The sequence below is a fragment of the Euprymna scolopes genome, chromosome 23, assembly GCF_053919585.1.
Source record: "Euprymna scolopes isolate OS-2025 chromosome 23, ASM5391958v1, whole genome shotgun sequence".
In the NCBI taxonomy this organism is placed as follows: domain Eukaryota; kingdom Metazoa; phylum Mollusca; class Cephalopoda; order Sepiida; family Sepiolidae; genus Euprymna; species Euprymna scolopes.
In genome coordinates this window covers 114944548-114971249 of record NC_136504.1, presented here as the reverse complement: position 1 = coordinate 114971249, position 26702 = coordinate 114944548, and the positions used below count along the sequence as shown (strand labels likewise).

General features: G+C 32.8%; 1 protein-coding gene across 1 annotated transcript in view; it reads left to right on the top strand.

The window, feature by feature from the left end:
* The first annotated feature begins 953 nt into the window (after positions 1-953).
* Positions 954-26702, top strand: part of LOC145246140 (uncharacterized) — a 41540-nt gene continuing 15791 nt past the window's right edge. The window contains exons 1-5 of the mRNA XM_080107989.1: positions 954-1200; positions 5091-5285; positions 18410-18583; positions 22486-22635; positions 24571-24932. Coding sequence (XP_079964115.1) covers positions 1122-1200; positions 5091-5285; positions 18410-18583; positions 22486-22635; positions 24571-24932 — 960 coding nt within the window. The 5' untranslated portion in view covers positions 954-1121. The remainder of the gene's footprint in view (positions 1201-5090; positions 5286-18409; positions 18584-22485; positions 22636-24570; positions 24933-26702) is intronic.

The following is a 26702-nucleotide window of genomic DNA, read 5'->3' as shown; positions in this document are numbered from 1 at the left end:
TCGAGTTGTCTTGTGCTGCAATTATTATTATTATTATTATTATTATTATTATTATTATTATTATTATTATTAGTAGTAGTAGTAGTAGTAGTAGTAGTAGTAGTAGTTATATTATTATAAGTAGTGTGGCGTAAAAATTATGCTTTTCTGTTACTTTTAAATAATGTTTCACATAAAAAAGAAATAAATATTACATGTTTATCAAATAAAAATAAGAATTGTTTTACTTATTTTCATATAAAATGGTAATAATAAATAATAAATAATAATAATGCTTAATATGTGTCTATGTCTAGTAAATATCGTTTTCTCACATATGTGACTAGTAGGAGATACTTGGTGTTTCCCGGGTGTTTGGAGGTGTGGGTAAAAAAAAAGCGTTAAAAGAAAAAAAAATGTTTTAGTAGGAAGGTAGGATTGAACCACGAAGCCTTGTTGCGAAGGTGGAAATACACACACAGACGTTCAGCGTTATATCATATATATATATATATATATATATATATATATATATATATATATATATATATATATATATATATATATGAGAGAGAGAGAGAGAGACGGAGAGAGAGAGAAACGGAGAGAGAGAAAGAGAGAAGGTGGAGAAAAGGGAAGAATAAAATAAAATAAAAAATCGCAATGAAAAACCATCCCTTTTTTCATTTTGTCGTTAGGTTGCTTTACCATACCTAAAACGTTTACCGAGTTTGTCGAGATTGATAGAAGGTCGGCGAGGCCAACGGAAAGACACCAATCGAGTCGTGACCTCTTCCCTTCGACTCCTCCTTGTTTTTTTGTTTTGTTTTTCTTTGTTTTTTTTTTTGTTTTTTGTTTTGTTTTTTGTGTGTTCGCGTGTTCACAACGCCAAAGCTCATATACCTTCCCTATTTATGTAAATATTAATTCTGTGAGGAAGCATCCACCCACAAAAGGAGTATAAAACGCCGTTTTCTCTTTTGGCAATAACCAGTTAAACGCCAGGCTTTGAAGAGTACTGTGTAGGTTCGCGTGGACAAGCGTCTTCCCTTCTGCTTCTGTTCTACAACATAAAACAAAAAACAAAAACAAAAAACAAAAAAACAAAAAACAGATAAAAACAAACTCCCAAATTTAAGACAATGAAGGCAATTCTACCTCTTGCTATCATCCTCGGCTTTTATGCGATGTTGGTGTCTGCTCAAGATGAACATCTCTCAAGTAAGTTATCTAATAATTGTATCGTGTCGTCGATGTATCAGGTCGGTGCAAACTTTTTGCCGATTTAGAATTTTATTTTATTCACTAAATTAATATATCAATCAATGAATCTATTCTGCTCTTAACTCATCAGAAGAAATATAACAATTAATAATAAATATAATAATTAAGTAGTGGTTTTGCGCTACGAATCGGTTACTGCTAAGAATTGTAAATGTCAACGTAATTAAAGGAATAGATTGCAAGATGGACAGCACCATGAAATTTGGAATATAGACTTTTGTTATTTGTTTATATATATATATGTTATTTGTTTATTATATATATATATATATATATATATATATATATATATATATATATAATATATATAAACGCACTAATACAGTCTAACATCACAAGAGCATTTGAGAAATTTTATCACCGCATAAGCAGAGAGGTCCGACATATAAAATCAACAATATGTTTCTTGATTTGATATGAATGTTGCTGCTTAAAGCACACTTGACCGATGTTACTTAACTTTTGCAATTTAAACTTTAATTCAAACCATTATATAAAACTCATTTTATAAAATCAACAGAAGATTCTCTACAGTGCAATATATATACTATAATGTATTGTAGAATAAGATGGTGTGGGGAGGCATCTAAAACTTGATCCTGCCCGTCAATGAGCTTATAAATGTCTCGCTTGTAAAATTGTTTAGGTTTTGATGTAAAATATGAATCTAACTGATGTTCAATCTCATCTCGTGATTTTAACGATCTAAATGTATTCGTAATCCAAAAGCAGCTATGTCAGTAGAATATGTAGGATCGGTCAAGGTCTCCTAATCAAATTCTTCCGGGAGATTTTTGGTCAGTAGTGCTGTGTGATGATGAACATTATCCTGCTAAAAGATGAATCCCTTTCTGTTGACTAAAGAATGTCGTTTTCCGGGCAACATTGGCTAGAATATTACAGAAAAATATATAAAATAAAATACGGATTATATACGTTTGAAACCAAAACAACGCATTATTACAAAATAAACAAACATTTATTTTGTTTGAAATTTATATTGAAATTTATAAATATATTTCGAAGGAAACTTTCATCTTCGGTATGTCTTTCTTTCTTTTGCCATGTTGTTGTTGGAGCAGAGAATCAGAAAGTAGAAGTCCGTTTATTGTTTTTACAGTAGTTTTTTTTTAAATCTCGGAACGGTGCGTTTGGTCACGTGGAAACTCAACCAGCGCTTCTAAGGAACAAAAATCTTAATGTGAATTCCGCGTGACCAAACGCACCGTTCCGAGATTAAAAAAAAAAAAAAAAAAAAAAAAAACTACCTTAAAAACAATAAACGGACTTCTACTTTCTGATTCTCTGCTCCAACAACAACATGGCAAAAAAAAAAAAAAAATGAAAGAAAGCCATACTGAAGATGAAGCTTTGCTTCGAAATATATTTATGAATTTCAATATAAATTTCAAACAAAAAAAATGTCTGTTTATAAACAGAAAAGAGGCTTGCCTTTTTTCTGTTGTTCTTGGCCTTCGGGCCGGGATCAAAGTGTAGTATCTGTTCTGCAGATGCTGCAGTGCACTTAAGATAATTTGTACCAGTCAATGGAGGGAGAGACCCTCTATACTGGGACAATTATTATTTTTGGTAACTACTTGCCTACTTTTAGGGAAGCTGGTTTTTACCCCACATTAAAAACGGCCTTGTGCCTAATTTGCTTTGGTGGGGAAGCAAATAAATACAATAAATGTCTGTTTATGCGTTGTTTTGGCTTCAAACGTATATAATACGTTTTTTATTTTATTCAAACTCAATCAGCGCTCCTAAGGAACAAAAATCTTAACGAGAAAAATATATGTTGTGCTGTGATATTCTGAAAGAAAACGTTATAAATTAATCATCGTGAAATGTTCGAGTAATAACAGTATGTATAAAATCAATTGTAATGGTTTTAAATGTCCCTTCTACAAACCGGCAAGAACTTTTGCACCGACCTGATAGTTCTTTGTTTATTTATTTATTTGTTTGTTTGTTTATTTATTTATTTGTTTATTTATTTGTTTATTTATTTGTTTATTTGTTTATTTATTTGTTTATTTATTTGCTGACTATTATCCTTATCTTCTAGTAGTTGTTTCACGACGTTTCGGCCAAACCGCAACAGGATAGGAATGTCTCTTAACTGTATCCTCAGTAATTACTGCCTTCCATAGTTGTTGTCATCTCACCAAGTTTTTGCAAACTAATCCTTTGGCTTATATATATATATATATATATATATATATATATATATATATATATATATATATATATATAAAATGTGCGTGTGTTTTATCAATCGAAAAAATAAAGAAAAGAAACAATAAAACAATTTGAATACACGAATACAATCAAAAGAGAATACCACAATAGACAGTAATATTATTTAACCTAGGTAAAGAAAAGATACACACACACACACACACACACACACACACATATATATATATATACTCATATATATATATATATATATATATATATATATATATATATATATACTAGTAGGGAAACCCGACGTTGTCCAGGATTGAATGAGGATCAACGAATGCTCCACACTTCCAATACCTTTATTGTCACCTAAATCAGTGAACTCTCCCATTTTCAATCAAATCGATAATTGCACCGGAAGGAAGCTTTACATGCAACCCCGAAGTGTCTTATTCCACGATACATTGTAATCTACATTGCACTGTAGAGTGTCTACTGTTGAATTTATAAAATTATTTTACATAATAATTATATAAGATGTAAAAGTCAAGTATCATGTTTTTTAATTGGAATTCATTATTGAGATGAGTATTATATATATAAATTTATTTATTGCGGACTATTATTCTCATCTTTATTGGTTGTTGTTTCACGACGTTCGGCCAACTATTCCTCTGGCCTTCGTCAGGTGGTAACCGCGACGGATAGGAATTTCGAATCTCCTAACTGCATTCTCAGCAATCACTGCTATCCGTAGTTGTTGTCGTCTCACCAAGTTTTTGGCCAAGTAAGTCCCTGGTCGGCTTTGGGTAGGATTGAAACCGCTATCTTCAGACAATTCTCATCTGGAACCATAGAGATTCAACGTCTCTATCAACTGCGCCAGGGGCCTCAAAGGGGCGATCAAGGTTGGATTTTTTTGATTTTATAAATCCGTGTTTATTTATTATCTGATCTTCCATGGTCTGGTCCGTACCGAATGGTATATATATTATTTTAATTGCAATTCATTATTGAGATGAGTATAATTTATATTAATTTATATAAAACGTGATGAGACGACAACAACTACGGATGGCAGTGATTGTTGAGAATGCAATTAGAAGATTCGAAGTTCCTATCCGAAGTTCCTATAGTAGATAGTTATTTATATAGTTAAAGGTAATTTTTATGGAAAATTGGGTAAAATTGCATTTTTCTTAGATGTTATAAAATAGATGGTAAAGAGTTCACACACAGGGGACATAACTCGGAATGAAAAATTTAGATCACACCGTAATGTCTTCCAAAATTTTTTATTTTTTTACTAAAAACATAATAGCAGTTGTTCTTCCCGGTGAATTTTCATACTTTTTGGATATATTACTATTTTCGACACGACAGTTAAGTACGTAATATTTTTATTTTTTTATTTTTTATTAAAACGACGTATAAAAAATCGATCTGTCGACTTTATCTTAAACATAAAAATATTATTAGAATCGTGTTATTTTTGCATCGGAAAATAGTTACAAAATTTTCCAATTCCGATACCCGCAAAAGTTCCGATTTTTCCAAGTCCCGATTCTGATTCCGATTAATCGTCCCAACACTACCTATCAATACTTAATTTATTTCTTCTTTCTTTCAATCAGAATACTGCGAAGAGTGTCTTCGGAAAAGTGCTACGTCCGGAATGTACCCTCATCCAAACAGATGCGATGCGTTCGTACAATGCGACGTCCTCGAGAAAACATTCCGCGCTTATGTGAAGATGTGCCCTCCTGGCCTCTTTTATGACGAACGAATCGGAACCTGCAATTGGGAATCACAAGTTCCATGCAACAAAGGTATCAATAATTCTTTTCCTTTTTGTTGTTGTTGTTGTTGTTGTTGTTGTTTTTGTTTTCTTATTAAGTTACACACACACACACACACACACACACACACACACACACACACACACATATATATATGGATGGAGTACTGCTGCCACATATGGGCAGGAGCTGCTAAAAACAGCCTATCCTGCCTTGACAGAGTACAAAATAGACTTCGTGGCTTAGTGGGGGGTGCCCTTTTCCCTTCCCTGCAACCTCTCTCCCACAGAAGAGACGTTGCAAGCCTGTCTTTGTTTTATCGTTACTTTCATGGCATTTCACTTGGATGTCTTCAAGTCCAACATAAACAAATTCCTGATGAACCGCCCCCTTAAGTAAGACACTTTATCAAATCTCCAATACTAACGATTATTATGATACTATCCCATTGATTACTGTACACGCAATAACCCTTATCCCTGAGTGGCTTCCGGGCCTTGATAAGCGGTGACTACCATGTAATATATATATATATAATGTCGATTTTTTGTTGATTTTTTTAACGATAATACGGTTATTAGCGTCTCCAACCTTGGAGATCTAGAAAAATATTTTTCCTTGGAATATCGGCCATATTTTTTTCTAACGTAAACAAGCAAACAAATATTATTTACTAATTTATTAAGACAGTAATCTACAAACACGTGTCTCACGGTTCTACCGCTCGTCAGTGTAGGTTGACTGTTCTAGGATTCATACATATGGTCTGAGGTTCGAATCCTGCAACAGTCAATCTACACTGACGAGCGGTAGAACCGTGAAACACATGTAGATTACCGTTATCAATAATATAAATTTCACCTGTCTGTTTAAATTTATGTATGTATGTATGTATGTATGTATGTATGTATGTATGTATGTATGTGGTCAAGGTCTGGTGTGGACGTGTTTTAAAAGCACACAGATGTCTTAGCGTCTTTCTATGTTTCTCCCAGACAAATCAACCCCACGTGCACGTCGTGACCACTGCCACGCAAACGGAGCTCTGATGAATGGCGAGTGTCCTGCGCCGTATAACTGGACCTCCACTGCCTTGTGGGCCAAGGTTGCTTAACCAAAGGCTAAGGGTGAGGTAACCCTGACAGAAACCTCCACGAGAGCTTAGGTCCTGTAAGTTGCGGCATATATGCCCCGCCAGCGTGTGGAATATGCTCTGGTGCCCAGCAACCTAAGTTCCAGTCATAGTTCAAATGGCATGGTGGGTGGAGAGGGCTCTGTAAGCCGTACTGAATGCAACCTCCCTAGGAGAAGGAAAACTCTGATATAAAACCTGCGATGACTGCTGCATCCAATGACGTTGACTTGCTCTTCTTTTTGGTTCAATGTGGCAGTTGTTTACAGAGTGGGATTGTCTCGATGCAAAGTCTTTCTCCACTATAACAATCCTCATGCACAGGCATTGCTCGATATAAATTAGATACACTTTTTACCATCTCGTGTATCTTTATAGCAAAAAAGGCTGGCTGTAGCCTAAAACGGCAATGGCAATGTTCGAAAGCGAATTTGCTGCCATCATGTATGTATGTATGTATGTATGTATATGTATGTATGTATAAAACTTTCAACAGAGGCGACAGATTTTCAGAGAATGATAACGTTTTAAAGCTCGACCCTTCGGAAGACGAATATCGAAAAATTGGCTAAAAACATTAATTCTTTCGCCCTAAACTGGGCGCTTTGCTACAAGGAAAGATCGTTTTTTTCGCCGATATTTTCGAAAGTCATCCCCTCTTTTCAATTGACTAGCCTTAATTTAAACCTTCACCACTTCCGGTTTGGCGATGGACGCAATGGCAAAGACGTCACATTTTTTTTTCACTTTGTTTTCCTCCTTCGCGGTACGAGTTCGAGCCTATCTTCCTACTACAATTTTTTTTTTTTGCTCAACACACACCTCCAAACACCCGGCCAACGCCAGGCACCCAGACTAGTATATATATATATATATATATATATATATATATATATATATATATATATATATATATATATATATATATATATATATAGTCTGAAGAAGCTTTGAGTAAAAAAAATATTTAAAAAATAATAAAGAGGACAGTTTAAATTCTCGGGGAAAAAATCCAAACTGAGAGAGAGAGAGAGAGAGAGAGAGAGAGAGAGAGAGAGAGAGAGAGAGAGAGAGAGAGAGAGAGAGAATTAGAAAGATGTAAATGGATATTATCTTATATTTGGAACCTATCAAGATAATAAAAAGTTCAATATACAAGGTAGAGCAGTAATCCAAAGAAAAGTTGATTATTTTGGACTACTGCACTGTCCGAAAAACAATTTCCATTATTTCAGCTGCTTTGAAAACTTTTCAACCGGACAATGACTATTAACATTGGATTTAGTTTTTGACTTCATTTTCTCTAAAGAATTATTTTCACCTTTCGGATTACCTTCAGAGAATCTTCATGCAAACTGTAATATTATGCGGGGTTTTTTTTTTTTTTAATTCATTTTACATATCCAACATTTTTCACTTGTTTTTCTTGGCAATTATGACTATAATACATTACGGTTTCTCTTAATGCCATAACCAGCAAATTCTAGAATTGCTACAAATATAATTTGTTGATTTCTTTCTGTCCTCTGATGAGAAGAATAGCAAGAACAGCATTTTTTTAAAACTCCACGGAATAAGGACTTTGTAAATTTTTTTTTTTTTGGAGTATTCAGTCGAACAATAAATTTTGATTGTAAATTTGAACTTACAGTTTTAATTTTCTTTCTCTTATAAGCTTTACTCTCTAATGCGTATTGAGCTTTTTTATATTCGTTTGGGATTAAATTATCTATATACAAATACTGATATTTATAATAGACTGAAGTTTACCATTGTGTATACCAGGTAAATACTACCTCCTTTTAATTTCATTTCTTTATATATATATATATATATATATATATATATATATATATATATATATAAATATATATATATATATATATATATATATATACTCTCCGCCTTATTTCAACGTATGAGGTTCCGCCACAACAACTAAGTTGTTCGAAATCCACACAGATTATTTGTTTATAGTGGTGAAGGCTTTGTGTAGAACCAACCACATTTTTGGTATTACTGCTAATCTTTGTCGGTGCTGATGACTATCACAGGAAGTTTTTAACTTTTAAAACTATAAAAAAAAATTATCATTCGTTAGAAAACTATTTAGTCAGTGAGTCATTCAATCACCTGCAATCACTGCATCAACTTGCTCTTTCTAGTTCACTATAGTACTAATAATGATATATTTTTAACGGATCATCAGTTGTTTACCATGAAACACTGTTTCGGGGATTTAATATATATATATTATTGGTAGTACAGTTTTTTTGTTTTTTAAATCGTAAATTAACCATCTCATAGATATTTTAGTTAAATCGTTAATCAATCATCTCATAGTAATTTTATTTATTTTAAACGTTTAATCACCTGTTTTAAATGTAAGTTTATGCTTTAAACGTATATTGTCTATTTTTTTTTTTTTTTTTTTACATGGGTGTCACCACTTATCAAGGCCCAGAGGCCACTCAAGGATAAGGGTTAATAGGTATACATTAGTCATTGTGATTTTAGAATAGTAAACAGTGGGAATTTTGTTACTTGGATTACTTAGGGGGACGATTCAATTAGAACTTGTTCACATTGGACTTTTTCTGTTTTTTTTTCATAGGTATCACCACATTATCAAGGCAAATAGGCCACTCAAGGATAAGGGTTAAAGAGTGTAACACAACTAGTCTTATTGAAAAAATAATGGGATTAATAATCTCAACCGATGAATGTAACTATTGAATAGTACTTGTACAGAATAGAAAAGAATATGGCGATTAAATCACTGGGTTTGTTCCGTACAACTTGCCTGCTGAAACGAAAAGATTGCCCGGCTAATGGCAACTTTACAATGATAGCTCAGAAAAAAGAAAATATGTCGTATTTAACTAGACTTGAATATATATATATATATATATATATATATATATATATATATATATATATATACATACATACATACATACATGTATATATATGTATATATATATATACATACATACATGTATATATATATGTATATATATATATATACATACATACATGTATATATATGTATGTATATATATATATATATACATACATACATGTATATATATATGTATATATATACATACATACATGTATATATATATATATATTTGCGTTTATATTTATATATGTATGATTTTATCTGAACTTATATGTTAAAAACGTTAATAATCAATTTAAATGTAAAAAAGGTTAGTAATAGTTTTTGCACTGGTATAATGACTTATTCTTCTAAAATCCGTATTCCTTAAATAACTACTAAAAGTAGAGCCGAATATTTTTAATGCTAACTAAAAAAGCATAACTATAAAATTATATTAGGAATCCCACATCAATTTGTATAATGTGATCACTTATTTGATCTGGTTACCCCTTTTGCCCTTAGCAATGATATAATCCTATAGATTGGTTTTAATATAAAAAGGTAATGCTTTTGACTGATATTTTCGGAGATATTCTTGGCCTGATGATGTGATTTTCCCTAGCAGGGTGGTCACTGAAACACACACACACACACACACACACACACACACACACACACACACACACATATATATATATATATATTTATATATATACATATATATATATATGTATATATATATATACCTTGAGATACGAAATTAATTCCACTCGGCAATCCCCAAAAGAAAGATAAATACAACAGTAGTGGCACAGAAATTGATATAAAATAATAAATGCTAATAAAAAAAAAGAGTTGTGCTCACCGCCTAGGTGAGTGCTAACGTACGAGATGCATGCAAGAAGGAGGGAGAGAGAGAAGTAAGGCTGCCAGGTACACACTCACACACACACACACAAACACACACATATATCTACACGATGTATGGTAACTAAAAATGGGCAAGATTATACATAAATACAAACATTGAATGAACTTAGTAAATGCTTAATATTTAAGTCTTAATGTAACAGAAAGGATGAATAAAATGCAAAGAATAAAAATGTAATCAACTTAGAATGGAGGCAGAGATCAGCAACTAATGAAGGTGAGCTATGCGAAGGAGGAGGAGGAGAAGAAGAAGAAGAAGAAGAAGAAGAAGAAGAAGAAGAAGAAGGAGGGGGCATTTCTTGGTCTGTAGTTACGCCCTGGTGACGGCAACTAGCTCACCGGGTGTTAGAAACGATAAAACGATAGGTCTCAAGGGGTTGCGATAATGTCATCGGCTCTAAGCGGATGGCAGGTTTGATCGTCTTTGAGTCTTCATTGCGTCGTTATGGACAGCATTTCAACTGCTGTTAATGGCAGGCATTCTTCATGATAGGGACCGCTTCTCTGAAAATTGAACACTTGTACAAAATAGTGAACACAGGTATTTTTTTAAAACGATACAATTCTTTTCTCCTTCCAAGAGAGGGAGAAAGAGAATGGTAGAAAGATAGATAGATAGTTCTGAACTTCCGGTCGCGTCATGGAGTGGGGGTAAGTCGTCAGGTTTTTTTTCACTTTCTTTTTCGCCTTGGCGTCACGGGTTCGAGCCTGCCTGCCTGCCGCCTGCCTGCCTGCCTGCCTACTACCACTTTTTTTTTGCTCAGCACACACCTCCAAACAATATGAAGGCAGAAGGAATTCTTCAAATCGTTAAATCATTTTGCAGAATTTGGACCATCACTTTCATTAATTTTGACCATCACTTTCATTAATTTTGACCATCATTTCATTAATTTTGACCATCATTTCATTAATTTTGACCATCATTTCATTAATTTTGACCATCACTTTCATTAATTTTGACCATCACTTTCATTAATTTTGACCATCACTTTCATAAATTTTGACCATCACTTTCATTAATTTTGACCATCATTTCATTAATTTTGACCATCATTTCATTAATTTTGACCATCACTTTCATAAATTTTGACCATCATTTCATTAATTTTGACCATCATTACATTAATTTTGACCATCACTTTCATAAATTTTGACCATCATTTCATAAATTTTGACCATCACTTTCATAAATTTTGACCATCACTTTCATTTATTTTGACCATCACTTTCATAAATTTTGACCATCACTTTCATTAATTTTGACCATCACTTTCATTAATTTTGACCATCACTTTCATTAATTTTGACCATCATGTCATTAATTTTGACCATCACTTTCATTAATTTTGACCATCATTTCATAAATTTTGACCATCACTTTCATAAATTTTGACCATCACTTTCATAAATTTTGACCATCATTTCATTAATTTTGACCATCACTTTCATAAATTTTGACCATCATTTCATTAATTTTAACCATCACTTTCATAAATTTTGACCATCACTTTCATAAATTTTGACCATCACTTTCATAAATTTTGACCATCATTTCATTAATTTTGACCATCACTTTCATTAATTTTGACCATCACTTTCATAAATTTTGACCATCACTTTCATAAATTTTGACCATCATTTCAATAATTTTGACCATCATTTCATAAATTTTGACCATCACTTTCATAGATTTTGACCATCACTTTCATAAATTTTGACCATCATTTCATTAATTTTGACCATCACTTTCATAAATTCTAACCATCACATTCATAAATTTTGACCATCACTTTCATAAATTTTGACCATTTCATTAATTTTGACCATCATTTCATTAATTTTGACCATCACTTTCATAAATTTTGACCATCATTTCATTAATTTTGACCATCACTTTCATTAATTTTGACCATCACTTTCATAAATTTTGACCATAATTTCATTAATTTTGACCATCACTTTCATTAATTTTGACCATAATTTCATTAATTTTGACCATCACTTTCATTAATTTTGACCATCATTTCATTAATTTTGACCATCACTTTCATTAATTTTGACCATCACTTTCAATAATTTTGACCATCATTTCATAAATTTTGACCATCACTTTCATTAATTTTGACCATCATTTCATTAATTTTGACCATCACTTTCAATAATTTTGACCATCACTTCATTAATTTTGACCATCACTTTCATTAATTTTGACCATCATTTCATTAATTTTGACCATAATTTCATTAATTTTGACCATCATTTCATTAATTTTGACCATAATTTCATTAATTTTGACCATCACTTTCAATAATTTTGACCATCATTTCATAAATTTTGACCATCACTTTCATAAATTTTGACCATAATTTCATTAATTTTGACCATCACTTTCATTAATTTTGACCATCATTTCATTAATTTTGACCATCATTTCATAAATTTTGACCATCACTTTCATAAATTTTGACCATCATTTCATTAATTTTGACCATCACTTTCATTAATTTTGAGCATCATTTCATTAATTTTGACCATCACTTTCATAAATTTTGACCATCACTTTCATACAGTTTGACCATCACTTTCATTAATTTTGACCATCATTTCATTAATTTTGACCATCATTTCATTAATTTTTACCATCACTTTCATAAATTTTGACCATCACTTTCATAAATTTTGACCATCACTTTCATAAATTTTGACCATCACTTTCATTAATTTTGACCATCATTTCATTAATTTTGACCATCACTTTCATAAATTCTAACCATCACTTTCATAAATTTTGACCATCACTTTCATAAATTTTGACCATTTCATTAATTTTGACCATCATTTCATTAATTTTGACCATCACTTTCATTAATTTGACCATCACTTTCATTAATTTTGACCATCACTTTCATAAATTTTGACCATCATTTTCATAAATTTTGACCATAATTTCATTAATTTTGACCATCACTTTCATAAATTTTGACCATAATTTCATTAATTTTGACCATCATTTCATAAATTTTGACCATAATTTCATTAATTTTGACCATCACTTTCATTAATTTTGACCATCATTTCATTAATTTTGACCATCATTTCATAAATTTTGACCATCACTTTCATAAATTTTGACCATTTCATTAATTTTGACCATCATTTCATTAATTTTGACCATCACTTTCATTAATTTGACCATCACTTTCATTAATTTTGACCATCACTTTCATAAATTTTGACCATCATTTTCATAAATTTTGACCATCATTTCCATTAATTTTGACCATCACTTTCATAAATTTTGACCATCACTTTCATAAATTTTGACCATAATTTCATTAATTTTGACCATCACTTTCATTAATTTTGACCATCATTTCATTAATTTTGACCATCATTTCATAAATTTTGACCATCACTTTCATAAATTTTTACCATCATTTCATTAATTTTGACCATCACTTCCATTAATTTTGACCATCACTTTCATAAATTTTGACCATCACTTTCATAAATTTTGACCATCATTTCAATAATTTTGACCATCACTTTCATAAATTTTGACCATCACTTTCATAAATTTTGACCATCACTTTCATAAATTATGACCATCATTTCATTAATTCTGACCATCATTTCATTAATTTTGACCATCACTTTCATTAATTTTGACCATCACTTTCATAAATTTTGACCATCAATTTCATAAATTTTGACCATCATTTCATTAATTTTGACCATCATTTCATTAATTTTGACCATCACTTTCATAAATTTTGACCATCAATTTCATAAATTTTGACCATCATTTCATTAATTTTGACCATCATTTCATTAAATTTTACCATCACTTTCATTAATTTTGACAATCATTTCATAAATTTTGACCATCATTTCATTAATTTTGACCATCGTTTCATTAATTTTGACCATCACTTTCATAAATTTTGACCATCATTTCATTAATTTTGACCATCATTTCATTAATTTTGACCATCACTTTCATTAATTTTGACCATCATTTCATTTATTTTGACCATCACTTTAATAAATTTTGACCATCACTTTCATAAATTTTGACCATCATTTCATTAATTTTGACCATCACTTTCATAAATTTTGACCATCACTTTCATAAATTTTGACCATCACTTTCATAAATTATGACCATCATTTCATTAATTCTGACCATCATTTCATTAATTTTGACCATCACTTTCATAAATTTTGACCATCATTTCATTAATTTTGACCATCACTTTCATTAATTTTGGCCATCACTTTCATAAATTTTGACCATCAATTTCATAAATTTTGACTATCATTTCATTAATTTTGACCATCACTTTCATAAATTTTGACCATCACTTTCATAAATTTTGACCATCAATTTCATAAATTTTGACCATCATTTCATTAATTTTTACCATCATTTCATTAAATTTTACCATCACTTTCATTAATTTTGACAATCATTTCATAAATTTTGACCATCATTTCATTAATTTTGACCATCGTTTCATTAATTTTGACCATCACTTTCATAAATTTTGACCATCATTTCATTAATTTTGACCATCATTTCATTAATTTTGACCATCACTTTCATTAATTTTGACCATCACTTTCATAAATTTTGACCATCAATTTCATAAATTTTGACCATCAATTTCATAAATTTTGACCATCATTTCATTAATTTTGACCATCATTTCATTAATTTTGACCATCATTTCATTAATTTTGACCATCACTTTCATAAATTTTGACCATCATTTCATAAATTTTGACCATCATTTCATAAATTTTGACCATCACTTTCATAAATTTTGACCATCATTTCATAAATTTTGACCATCACTTTCATTAATTTTGACCATCACTTTCATTAATTTTAACCATCATTTCATTAATTTTGACCATCACTTTCATAAATTTTGACCATCACTTTCATAAATTTTGAACATCACTTTCATTAATTTTGACCATCACTTTCATTAATTTTGACCATCATTTCATTAAGAAACTATCCAATACTGTGCTCCTCTAATCGTTTACATTGAATTTATTTTTTTTTACTATCAATTTCCTGGCGCATTTAATTTCCCCTTCTGTGAACTTCATTTTAGTCAATAATATTTCTCATTCATTAAAACTATCCTGACGCGATGATAGTTAAACGAGGCTTAAAGATTATTCGACACTGTTGCATTTTAGTTATTGTGGACAAATTTTCCTGTTTTCATTTTTGAAGATCTACACCCTGAACAGGGAGACACAATTTAAGGTCTTATATTTTTTTTAACAGAATTTCTCTGAAAATGTTAAAGTATCGCATAAAAATGAATTTTGTTTTCAAATGAAGTTTTTAATGAACAGTTTCTCCAAAGAAATTCTAAAACCAAGAAAAATTGTCATCACATGGAAAATGTAGACATAAAAAAAAACGAACTTTTTACAAAATAAAACTTTCGTAAGAAAAATAATTAAAATTTATGAATAGTTTTGAACATATATTATTGGAAAGTGTGTGACGTTTATTTAAACGAACATTTTTATTACAAAATTAAACTTTCGTAACAAATAAAGAATAATTAAAATTTATAAATAGGTTTGAACATATGTCATTGGAGAGTATGTTTTTATATATATATATATATATATATATATATATATATATATATATATATATATTTTCACCCCAAACAAGGCAAATTGCCACTTTGTTGTAGGGGGCTACTACCAGGGACATGGGCATCAGGGATACTGTGTAGGGAGTTGGGCAGCAAGATGTCGGGTCACGTTGCACTTGAACTTCTGCATGTCAGGACAGTTGGGGAAGCAGCGACCCGGCAGGGAATTCCAAAGTTTAGCTGTCCTGGGAAAGAAACTACTGGAGTAGAAGGCTCTCTTACATCTAGGGATCTCTACTGTGAAGGGGTGGGATTTAGCTGCTTGTCAGGTTTGTCTGGGGTATTTACGTCGAGGGGGCACAAGTGCTTGCAGTTCGTCAGAGCATTCACCGTTAAAATACTTGTAGAAAAGGCAGAGGGATGCAACGTTTCGTCGATGGGACAGAGGCTGAAGTTTAGATGACAGTTCAGGACCTATCAGATTGGCAACTCTCTTTTGAACCTTGTCTGGGAGTGAGAGACTAGTGGTAGCTGCACCAGCCCAAATATGACAACAATACTCCATGCAGAGGCAAATGGTGGCCTTATAGAGGTATAGGATACTTTCGGGCGTTAGTATCTTTCTAGCGCAGTAGAGAGAACCTACCTTCTTCGCAGCGGTCCTGGCGATACTCTCGATGTAATTGTGCCAACTCATGTTTCCTGAGAGCGTTAGGCCGAGAAGTTTAAAGGGTGTACTTTCAGATAAAGAGTCATTGATCATTGCTATTGGTGGTAGAGAAGGCTCCTTGTAATTATTGAAGGAAACGAGTTTTGTCTTGGCAGTATTGAATGTGACCATCCATTTATGTCCCCATTCCACTACAGACCTCTAGTGCTTCTGCCATTTCTTTAGATATGTGTTCATTTGTTTTCCTGTCGTGTCTGTTATAGAGTGTGGTGTCGTCAGCATATATACCCATCTCACGGGAAATTTTGTCAGGGAGGTCATTTATGAATGTTAGGAATAACAGAGGTCCCAGGATAGACCCCTGAGGCACTCCTGCATTTATATCGTATTGTTTAGATGTACGACCGTCGAGGACAACCTGGATTTTTCTCTTTTCTAAGAAGGATTTAATTATGTCATGTATTCTTCCAGTGATACCATATGATATAATTTTCTTAAGAAGACCTTCATGCCATACCTACCCTTCCCCACTTTATCCAGCGCTTTTTGTTAAACGAATTGGTTTTTACAAAATTAAACTTTCATAACAAATAAAAAATAATCATTTAAAATTATAAATAGTTTTGAACAGCCATTATTTGAAACTGTGAGAAGTTTTTTTATCATTATGATCTTCTTCGATTGTCCTCCTCTAGTTCGAGTAGAGTTCTTCAAAAATGAAAACACAAAAACTGCCCCCAATAGCTAAAATCCACGAGTACTTATTATTTTTCAATTTTGTTTAAATGTATTAATAAATTGTAAATAAAGGGAGATAACCATTGAATCCTTTTTCTCTGTCGTTTTGTACACAGTTACATTTCACAAGGAACTTTACGGAAACTACATAAATAAATCTTGCTTTTCTTTGTTTTAACATTCTGAATAATAAAAAGTTCTTCATACATATGTGTATCGTGTTTAAGCGGGATCTTCTTTTTCCCGTTGTCATCGCAGTTTTGTCTACTGCTTGTGATAGAAATAAGCTTCTTTTCATTTATTGGCTGTTATAGAAATAAGCTCCTTTTCATGAAGAAAGAAGACATAAGGAGACGTGTGCTGAGTTTTCATAAATGGTTTTATTTGTAGAAAATTGCCATATAATATTTTTTTTTACAAAGGGGTCTCCACTTATCAAGATCCTGAGGCCACTCGGTGATGAGGGTTAATGAGTGCACAGTAGTCAATGGGAAAATGTCATAGTAATCGTTAGTAATGGAAATTTGGTAAATTGGATTACTTAAGGGGATGGCTCATCAAAAACTTATTCACGCTTGACTTGAAGACGACCATATTGTAGTCAGTTGGAAAGCAGGAAAACGAAACAGTTCCACAGGCGTGCAGTTCTAAGAAAGAAACTTTGTTCATGGAATCTATGTTTAGGTTTCGGTACAGGTAAAGAGTGGGGGGGATTATTAATAGTGGTTTCAGATAGACGAGTGTTTTCGTGAAAGACAGGCCAGGGGGAATATGAATTGGATCTCAGACGAGTACTTGTCATGAAAATAAGGATAAAGCAGAGACAGGCTCGTAACGTCTCTTCTGTGGAAAAGAGATTGCAGAGAAAGGAAAAGGGCATCCCTCACTAGGCTACGAAGAATAGAGAGACTAATGTGTCCTTAGCTGATTACTTACTAAAATGAGTGACGCAGACGGACAGAGGAAAAATTCAGCTTAGATTATTCTACATTGTTGGCCATATCTCATTAGCATGGCTTCCAATGACAGACTTATTTGAAAATTTTAGTTTTCTTTCGAAAAATGTGGTGAATATTCATACTTTACTGTGTTTACGTTTATGGATAAACATGTTCTCAGATAAATAAATTGTTCTTCATAGCATTTTGATTTTGTCTTCCACAGATTGCAAGACTAGCAAGGCCATCAAAGACGCTTTCACTTGCAACGGATTCTTCGAATGCAAGAATGGACAACGCAATTCCAACAAGATGTTCTGCCCAAATCAGCAGAGATTCGACGAAACGCAATCGAAATGCATCCCGGATCCAAAGTGTCCCCCACCAAAGAAACCTCTTCGTAAGTTTATCTTTTCACGAATTACAAACGCAGCATTCAATAATAATAAATTTAATAAATCGTTCATTCTTCGTTTATAAGACTGTGAAATCGCATGTTGAACATGAAGAGTTTCAAATGATATACTGTTTGTATTATACTTCTTTTGGGCAACTTTGGGCACATTTTAAGCGATAGTTTTCGTACACCCACCACCACAACATACACACACCAGACCAGACCACACACATCACACCATACCATAATATATCACATACTACACCACAGCACATATACACTATACCACATCACACTAGATTTGCTCAAAATTTATGACTACTTATAAATGTTATTTTGCTAAAATTATGTCGAGATGAGCCATTTGTTAAAATTTTATGGATTAATGAAAAACTTTAAAATTTCCTATTCCTCGTTGAAAAATAAATTTCTCGTAATTGTCTTAATATACGGAATTTAACTCCAAATTTTCATATATATATATATATATATATATATATATATATATATATATATATATATATATATATATATATATATATATAGAGAGAGAGAGAGAGAGAGAGAGAGACAACATCTAGGCGCATACAAGCCCATAAGTCAGCCATCGGTGATCATTTATTACAGTGCCAGATCTGAACTGGAGGCTACACGGATAAAACTTTCTCGATCATACACAAAGCACGCTCGAAACCCGCTTAAAAATTCTTGAACCGGGGTTTGTTAATTTTCATCAGCCGTCTCTGTGTAAGCAGAATAAATACAGCCATGGTTTCGAAATTATTAAATGAGATTTTCTTTTCTCCCCACCCATACAATTGTTTTTTTTTTATCTTTATCTACCCTCGCTAGTAATTCATGGTTTTTGACCACGTTTTTTAAAACGATGTTGCCCCTCATTGCCGATGTTTATTTTGAAAAGTGTCGGTCGAAAGACATCTCAATAGATTTTATTTTCTACCTCCCCTTTATTTATCCCCCTTTTGTCTAATTTTTGTTTTTTAAACATTGAATTAAGGAGAAAAATATTCTAGAAGTATATTTTAGTTTCTGTTCTTTACCACGCCTTTTCTTCTTTAATAATATATGTTAAAAAATATTTAAAAAAAATGCTGCAACAATTAATAATAATAGCACTGCGCCCAGTATTATTCAAATGTTTAATATATATATATATATATATATATATATATATATATATATATATATATATATATATATATATATATATATATTGGGGGCTACAAAATTTAAAAATGCATCCGTTCGCTGTTTTCATACGTGTTCGATTTCAGCATACCATTAATGCCGACGACAGAAAGATGCCTGCAATAACCACACAAGATGCGACCCATGCCAGACAGTTATATCCGACGACGGATCGACCCGTTTTCGCTGATGTTTCCAACATGTGACTATCGTTTAGATATCGTTGGATATCGTTTAATCCCCGGGAAGCTGGTTGCGTTCACAAGACGTTCCTCAACCAAGTAAACCTCCCGGGTAGCGATAGTAACACAGTGTTGTATGATGGTGGTTATGAAAAATACCGCAACAATTAATAATAATAGGACTGCGCCCAGTATTATTCAAATGTTTAATATATATATATATATATATATATATATATATATATATATATATATATTGGGGGTACAAAATTTAATTATGGCTAAATACAGACCAATTAACATTATGATTAAAATAAAAAATGAAACTAAAGGTTAGCTAACCAGGTTTCGTTCCTCGCTCAACAGAGCTAAATCGAGGAAAATACGATTACAAAAAAAATAGTCATGAATATGGCGGGGGAGAGAAAAAAACCCGAAAAATAACCGGGGGGGGGGGAATTACATAAAAAGTCAAATTAATCCTAAAAGATTTTCTTTTTGCTTGCAACGAGAAGGTCTCAAAGACTTCATAAAAATAGTTTCTAGAATTTTTAAATGAAAGTGTGAGTGCGACTTAATCAAGATCGTAAACATGTCAGAACTGAAATTCGTGGCATACGCATGGTTATTTGTAAGGTGCTCGCAAATCGAAGAACCATACGTATTACTCAGAACACCCGAAGGTGAAAAATTTGCATAACGAATCTTTGATGGTACGTGTTGTTTTAAACGAAAATCCAAACTTTGCGATGTCCGCCCAACATAGTGCGCGCTGAAACTACATTTGAATAAATAAATAATAGAATTATTATGGTGGTGGGGACATCTTTGCAAATGGACGACAACATAAGTCTAGCTGAAAAAAAAAACAATGCGTAGGACCGATGCAAAATAACACCGTTGTACAGACAAAAAGATTTGCTTAGCAAATCGGTCACTGATATTACCATAGCCAAGGTAGACGTAGGTACACAGGGCATCGATTAACTAGAATTTCTTTAGGGTTGTAAAAATTCGAAACGTTCTTAATGACAGTAGTTTCAACAATGTCTAAGGGTTAGCCATTGTTGCAAAGGGTCTTAGTAATGAATTTAAGATCGTCATCCAGATTAGCTTCGGAAAAAATCATCAAGGAGCTATGTGCTAAAGTCTTAATTAAATTAAATTTTTCGTTTGTATGACAAAATGAGTGCCAACACGTATAAAAACCGGTAAATGTTGGTTTACGATAAACGGAAGTAAGAAAACATGAAGATGTCTTGGAAACAAGAACATCTAAAAACAGAATGGAATACTGCTGCCATATCTGGGCAGGAGCTGCTAAAAACAGCCTATCCTGCCTTGAAAGAGTACAAAATAGACTTCGTGGCTTAGTGGGGGATGCCCTTTTCTCTACCCTGCAACCTCTCTCCCACAGAAGAGATGTTGCGAGCCTATCCTTGTTTTATCGTTATTTCCATGGCAGGTGCTCGTCTGAACTCCAATCTCTGGTTCCCCCTCGCCAATCTTTCACGAAAAACACCCGTCTAGCTGAATCCACTGTGAAAAATTTCCACCACTCTATATCTGTGCCTAAATCAAAACGTGGATTCCATGAACAAAGCTTCTTTCTTAGAACTGCACGCCTGTGGAACTCTGTTCCGTCTGCCTGCTTCCCACCTGACTACAATTTGGATGTCTTCAAGTCCAACGTTAACAAATTCCTAATGAACCGCCCCCTTAAGTAAACACTTCATCAAATCTCCACACTAACGTAATGTACTTGCAATAACCCTTATCCCTGAGTGGCTTCCGGGCCTTGATAAGTGGTGACTACCGTGTAAAAAAAAAGAAGCGTAAAATTTCTTTCCTTGTCTACCGTAAAATTATGGATGGACGTTACTAAGGGACACAAAAAAAGCATCCGCTTTCGTCTCGTTGTCAAATAAGCAAACGGTATCATCGACGTGACGAAAGTATATATATATATATATATATATATATATATATATATATATATATATATATATATATATATCAATCAGTGAATCTATTATGCCCTTAACTCACGAGAAGAAATAGCAACAATCAATCCGTCAAAAGGAATTGAAATGTGATACGACATGATAAAAATCCGAAAATTGGAAGAGAAGCTGCAGTTACCTTTATATTTTTCCATATAGAATTTTTTGTAGTTTTATAAAGTAGAAACTATATATATATATATATATATATATATATATATATATATATATATATATATATATATATATATATATATATATATGAGACTTTGAGTAGTTTTTACTTTGTAAAACTACATAACCAGATACAAACTCATAATAAATGTAATATTGTTACTGGCACGAATACATTGAAAGTAAAACATATTTCCTTTATTATGTCAAGCGTTAACGCAGACTCTACAATATTATTGGTATGAATAAATTAAAACTAAAACGGATTTCCTTTTTTTTTTTATAAATGTCAAGTAGCAGTTGATCCAAATGACGTTCTTCTTTTTCCTTTCTTTAGAATGCTTCCCGAATTTCAAGCTCCATCCCTCTGATCCGAGCAAATTCTTTCAGGCCGCAGGTAAAGGCTGGATTGAACAGCGATGTGCCGTCGGTACCGGGTTCAATATGACCACCTGCACGTGTAGCAACGCATTGAACGTTAATAACAGTAAGTCGATCGTTTTTTTGTTTTTTTTTCCTTTTAATTATTTACTAGCACGGCTATGTGGTGTTGCCTGGGACAAAAGTATACCATATTTCTGTTAAAACTTCTATCACTCTATTCTTCTCTTTATCTTTCTCTCTTTCTCGCCTTCCGTTTCCTCCTCCCTCCCCCTTTCTATTTCGCCAAGCCCATTCCTCTCTATGCACACATACACACAGATAACTTTCTTTTATATAACAGATTCGTCATGAAATTATGTTACATATGTGTCTTGCTGGTGATCATCTAGCGATTAAATGGACAGTCATTTCATTTATCAATGAATACGAGACACTTTGTTTATAAAAAGACTTAGTTTATTTTACTATATATTTAATATACACACTTCAACACAATGACGTTGGTGAGGTGTGGGGGGGTCGTGGTAGAGGTGGTCGCAAACTGTGTCAATTTGTATCCCGCATCTCTGACGTTGCTTTGTTCCTTTTCTCTTTTTATTGATATCTCTTCGACATCTTAACCTATTTCCTCGCCAGCTTGTTACTGCACTTTTGCTGGGTTTCGGTCTGACCCATGACCGATTGACGTCATGGATCCAGGTCGCTACAAGTCCGGGGATTCCATCGTTTATTTTCGTTTGGCTAAATGTAGCTTAGGTCACCTTTCCTGGAATCTATTGTTCTTCCTGTTTGCCTGGACATTAGTTCGCTCGCACCTCTCCTTAACAATTAGTGTAACATGAGTGCGGTCACAAAGGAACAAACCAAAAAATCCAACTCAACCACCTCCTCTGCTTTAGCAAAAGGCATCCACCACCGTTACTTTCCAAATACTGCTTGCCTCTTGCGCTTTCTTTTACAGTTCATTTCGTCTGCCATAAAATTAACAAAACCCCGACGTCTCAACACCAGCTTAAAAGTTTCTCGCCGCCACCACGGGGCCACACGCCAATCTCGTTCAGCGCGCACTTTGTTTCTTTCTGACCATGTGCTGTCCTTTTTTTCTTATTCTTGTCACAGAAGCCTGTGTACACCTGCCAATTTTCACAGTGCGCAAATGGCTACTGTTGATATTTTCACATGCGCTGATACGCGCGCTGTTGCACTAGTTGGCAGTTCATTTTCAAATTAGCGCATAATAACACTGAATAATTGACCCACTCTCTCTGAAGAAATCCAGTCCAGTTGATCCTTCCCTCAGGGAAAGAATAATTTTTTTTTCAAATTTTAGATATTATTTATTCAGAGCATTATTTTTTCAGCATTTTTATTAGACTAAATATGCAACATTCGAGGCCGCCATATTGCTTTTAAAATTTGTCCTTTCTAAGGTTTGACTGATCGACCTTTTAAAGAACAAATGTGGCCTTTTTTACGCTCTTTCATGACTAAAAAATATGGCGGCCAAAAACATGGTTCATAAAAAAGGCCAAACGTAGTCTTAAGAAGGCCAATCTGTCAAACCTTAGAAAGGCCAAATTTTAGAAGCAATATGGCGGCCTCGAACGTCGTATATTTAGTCTAATAAAAATGGTGAAAAAATGATTAAAAAAAAACATTTTCTGGTTTTATATGCAAATAAAGTATGTTTAAATAAAGTATATGTAAATAAAGTATGTTTAAATATAGTACATTTAAAAAAGAAAACGTAAATATGTTAGAAAAAATATATTAACAAAAAAAAAAAAAATCTTAACATTTTGTCCAAAATGAGTCTTATATAAGTAAGCAGTTTTGAAGGATACCGGGATTATTGTAGCAATTTTCTGCTTCCATACCTCAATTTACAGACCTGCTGCCATCTTTGAAACTTGGGGTCTCATTTTATGCACGATTAACAAAAAAGAATAAAAAATAAAAAAAATACAGAGGCGGGAGTACGGCTTCCACGTACGCCTTATTTTATTTCAATTTCTTTTCTTTTTTTTTTTTATAACAGAGCAAGTATGTAAACTGGTTAACTTACCGATGACACAAAACTTAGTCGAACAAGCCCACAACTGGTATATTAACTTTAAAGATGTGTACATCGTAAACAACGCAGCCGAATTCAAACCAAACAGTTACCTGATTGTTCCGGTTGTAACGAACAATGATTTCCATGACCAGATTTCCATTACAATCAGTTTTAAGTTAGGAAACGTCCAACAAAACACAGTCGCGGTCCTCGGAAACAGCGAATGTAAGATCGTCCCGACCTTCGGAATTCATGTGAGAAATCCAAACACTAATTCTCCGCAAGTAGTTGGACAATTCATTATGGAAGGAACCACAACGCCAGTTGATATCTCAGCGACGATGGTAATTTGAGCTTTATTTTTTTTAATTTTTATTTATTTATTTTTCTTTTTTTTGATTCATGGACGATATTTGGTACTTATTTAATATTGAGGTACATTAGAACTATGACAGCACGAAAGAAAATAACACAAAAAGTTATGGATATACAGAGTGTTCCAAAAGTCTTGGGCACATGTTGACATTTAATATCTCGAGAACTATTAAGACTATAAAAAAACGCGTGTGGTATATTCAGAAAGTTTGTAATCTTAACTTTTCCATGGAATGTTCAAAAATGTTCAATGTGAGCACCATTGGTCACACGATACACATCAAGCCGATAGTCCAATTCTTGCCAAACACGTCACAGCATCGCGTTGTCAATGGTTGCTACAATTTATTTTATTCGGGCCTTCAGCTCATCCACGTCTCTTGGAATGGAAAGCACACAGACCAGTCCTTTCACAAATCTCTACAAAATAAAATCACAGGGTGTGAGACATTTTTTTTTTTTTTTTGCAAAATGCACGTTGAACAAGTGTCCATGATTCAGTTTTTGCAAATTCAAGCACACAAAACACCTTTTTTGGTTGAGTGAACGCCATTATTGGATCTGATAAGAAATGAAAAAATCAATAACAAAATTGCAAAAAACTGAATGCATTTAGCTTTAAAATGGCGCCACTTTCATCTTACTAGCATTCATAGTTTAGCAGATATGAGGAATTGAAAGGTGTCCAAGACTCTTGGAACATCCTGTATTTTACTTATCAACGAAAAATATTAGTGTGCACAAAAAATGACGGAAAATTAGCGAGTAGAATTTTTATAAAAAATAAAATTAATTTACTATTCGTAGTGCACGAACTGTTTACTTCTATAGTAATCTTATAAGTTATACATATAAATGTTTTTGGAGAAGACAATAGAAGTGGTCCTTTATCTCTCTCCTAAGCTAAAGGTAGCTATGAGGTCCGAACCTCCTTTAAAACTTCAGATATATCTTATTTTGATTAAATTTATAGCATATGTATAAAATTTATTGGGGAAGACAATGGAAGTGGTCTCCAATGTTGGTGTGCCTCATTATGTGCCAAATATCTGCTTGCCCTTACCTTTAAGTGTCACGTTGTGAAAAGCTTCCTAAAACTTCAAATGCATATATCCGATTTGAATAAAATTTAAACCAATATATATAAGACATTAATTCAGAAAGTTTTCCGATATTTCAGCTTCTTGCGGGGCGAAAGTGAAAGAGGGTGCAATAAAAACAAAGAAAGTAAAATGGCGTCGTGGGCATAGAAAAGTATACAGTAGTGATCCTTATTTAAACTCCTGAGCAACGCGGGGTGTGTGCGGTGCATATTCAGATTGGCACTTATGGCGGCATTTAAAGTTAAAGAAAATACAGAAATGTCTGTATGATACCAGTCACGGGACGAAGATGAAAAATTCTAAAAAAAAAAAAAAAAAAAAAAAAAAAAAAAAAAACACGGAATTTGATCAAGTATTTTTTTTCTCTTTTTTTTTTATAAATAAAATCAAATTGACTCTGTTTCGATGAGGGTGAAAAAAAATGAAATCAACGAATCCGTAGAAAAGGGCAGACAACCCTAATGCACGTGGAAACTGTCAAAATAATCACTGATTATCTACCCTCATTATGTTCTCTAGAGAAACGTACCCTCATCCGTCACTTATCGGTAAAACAATGGCAAAGTTGTTTTTCGTAAAAAAAAAATAAATAAATAAATAAAAATAAAATAAACTACTTGCTTGAATTTTGTGATT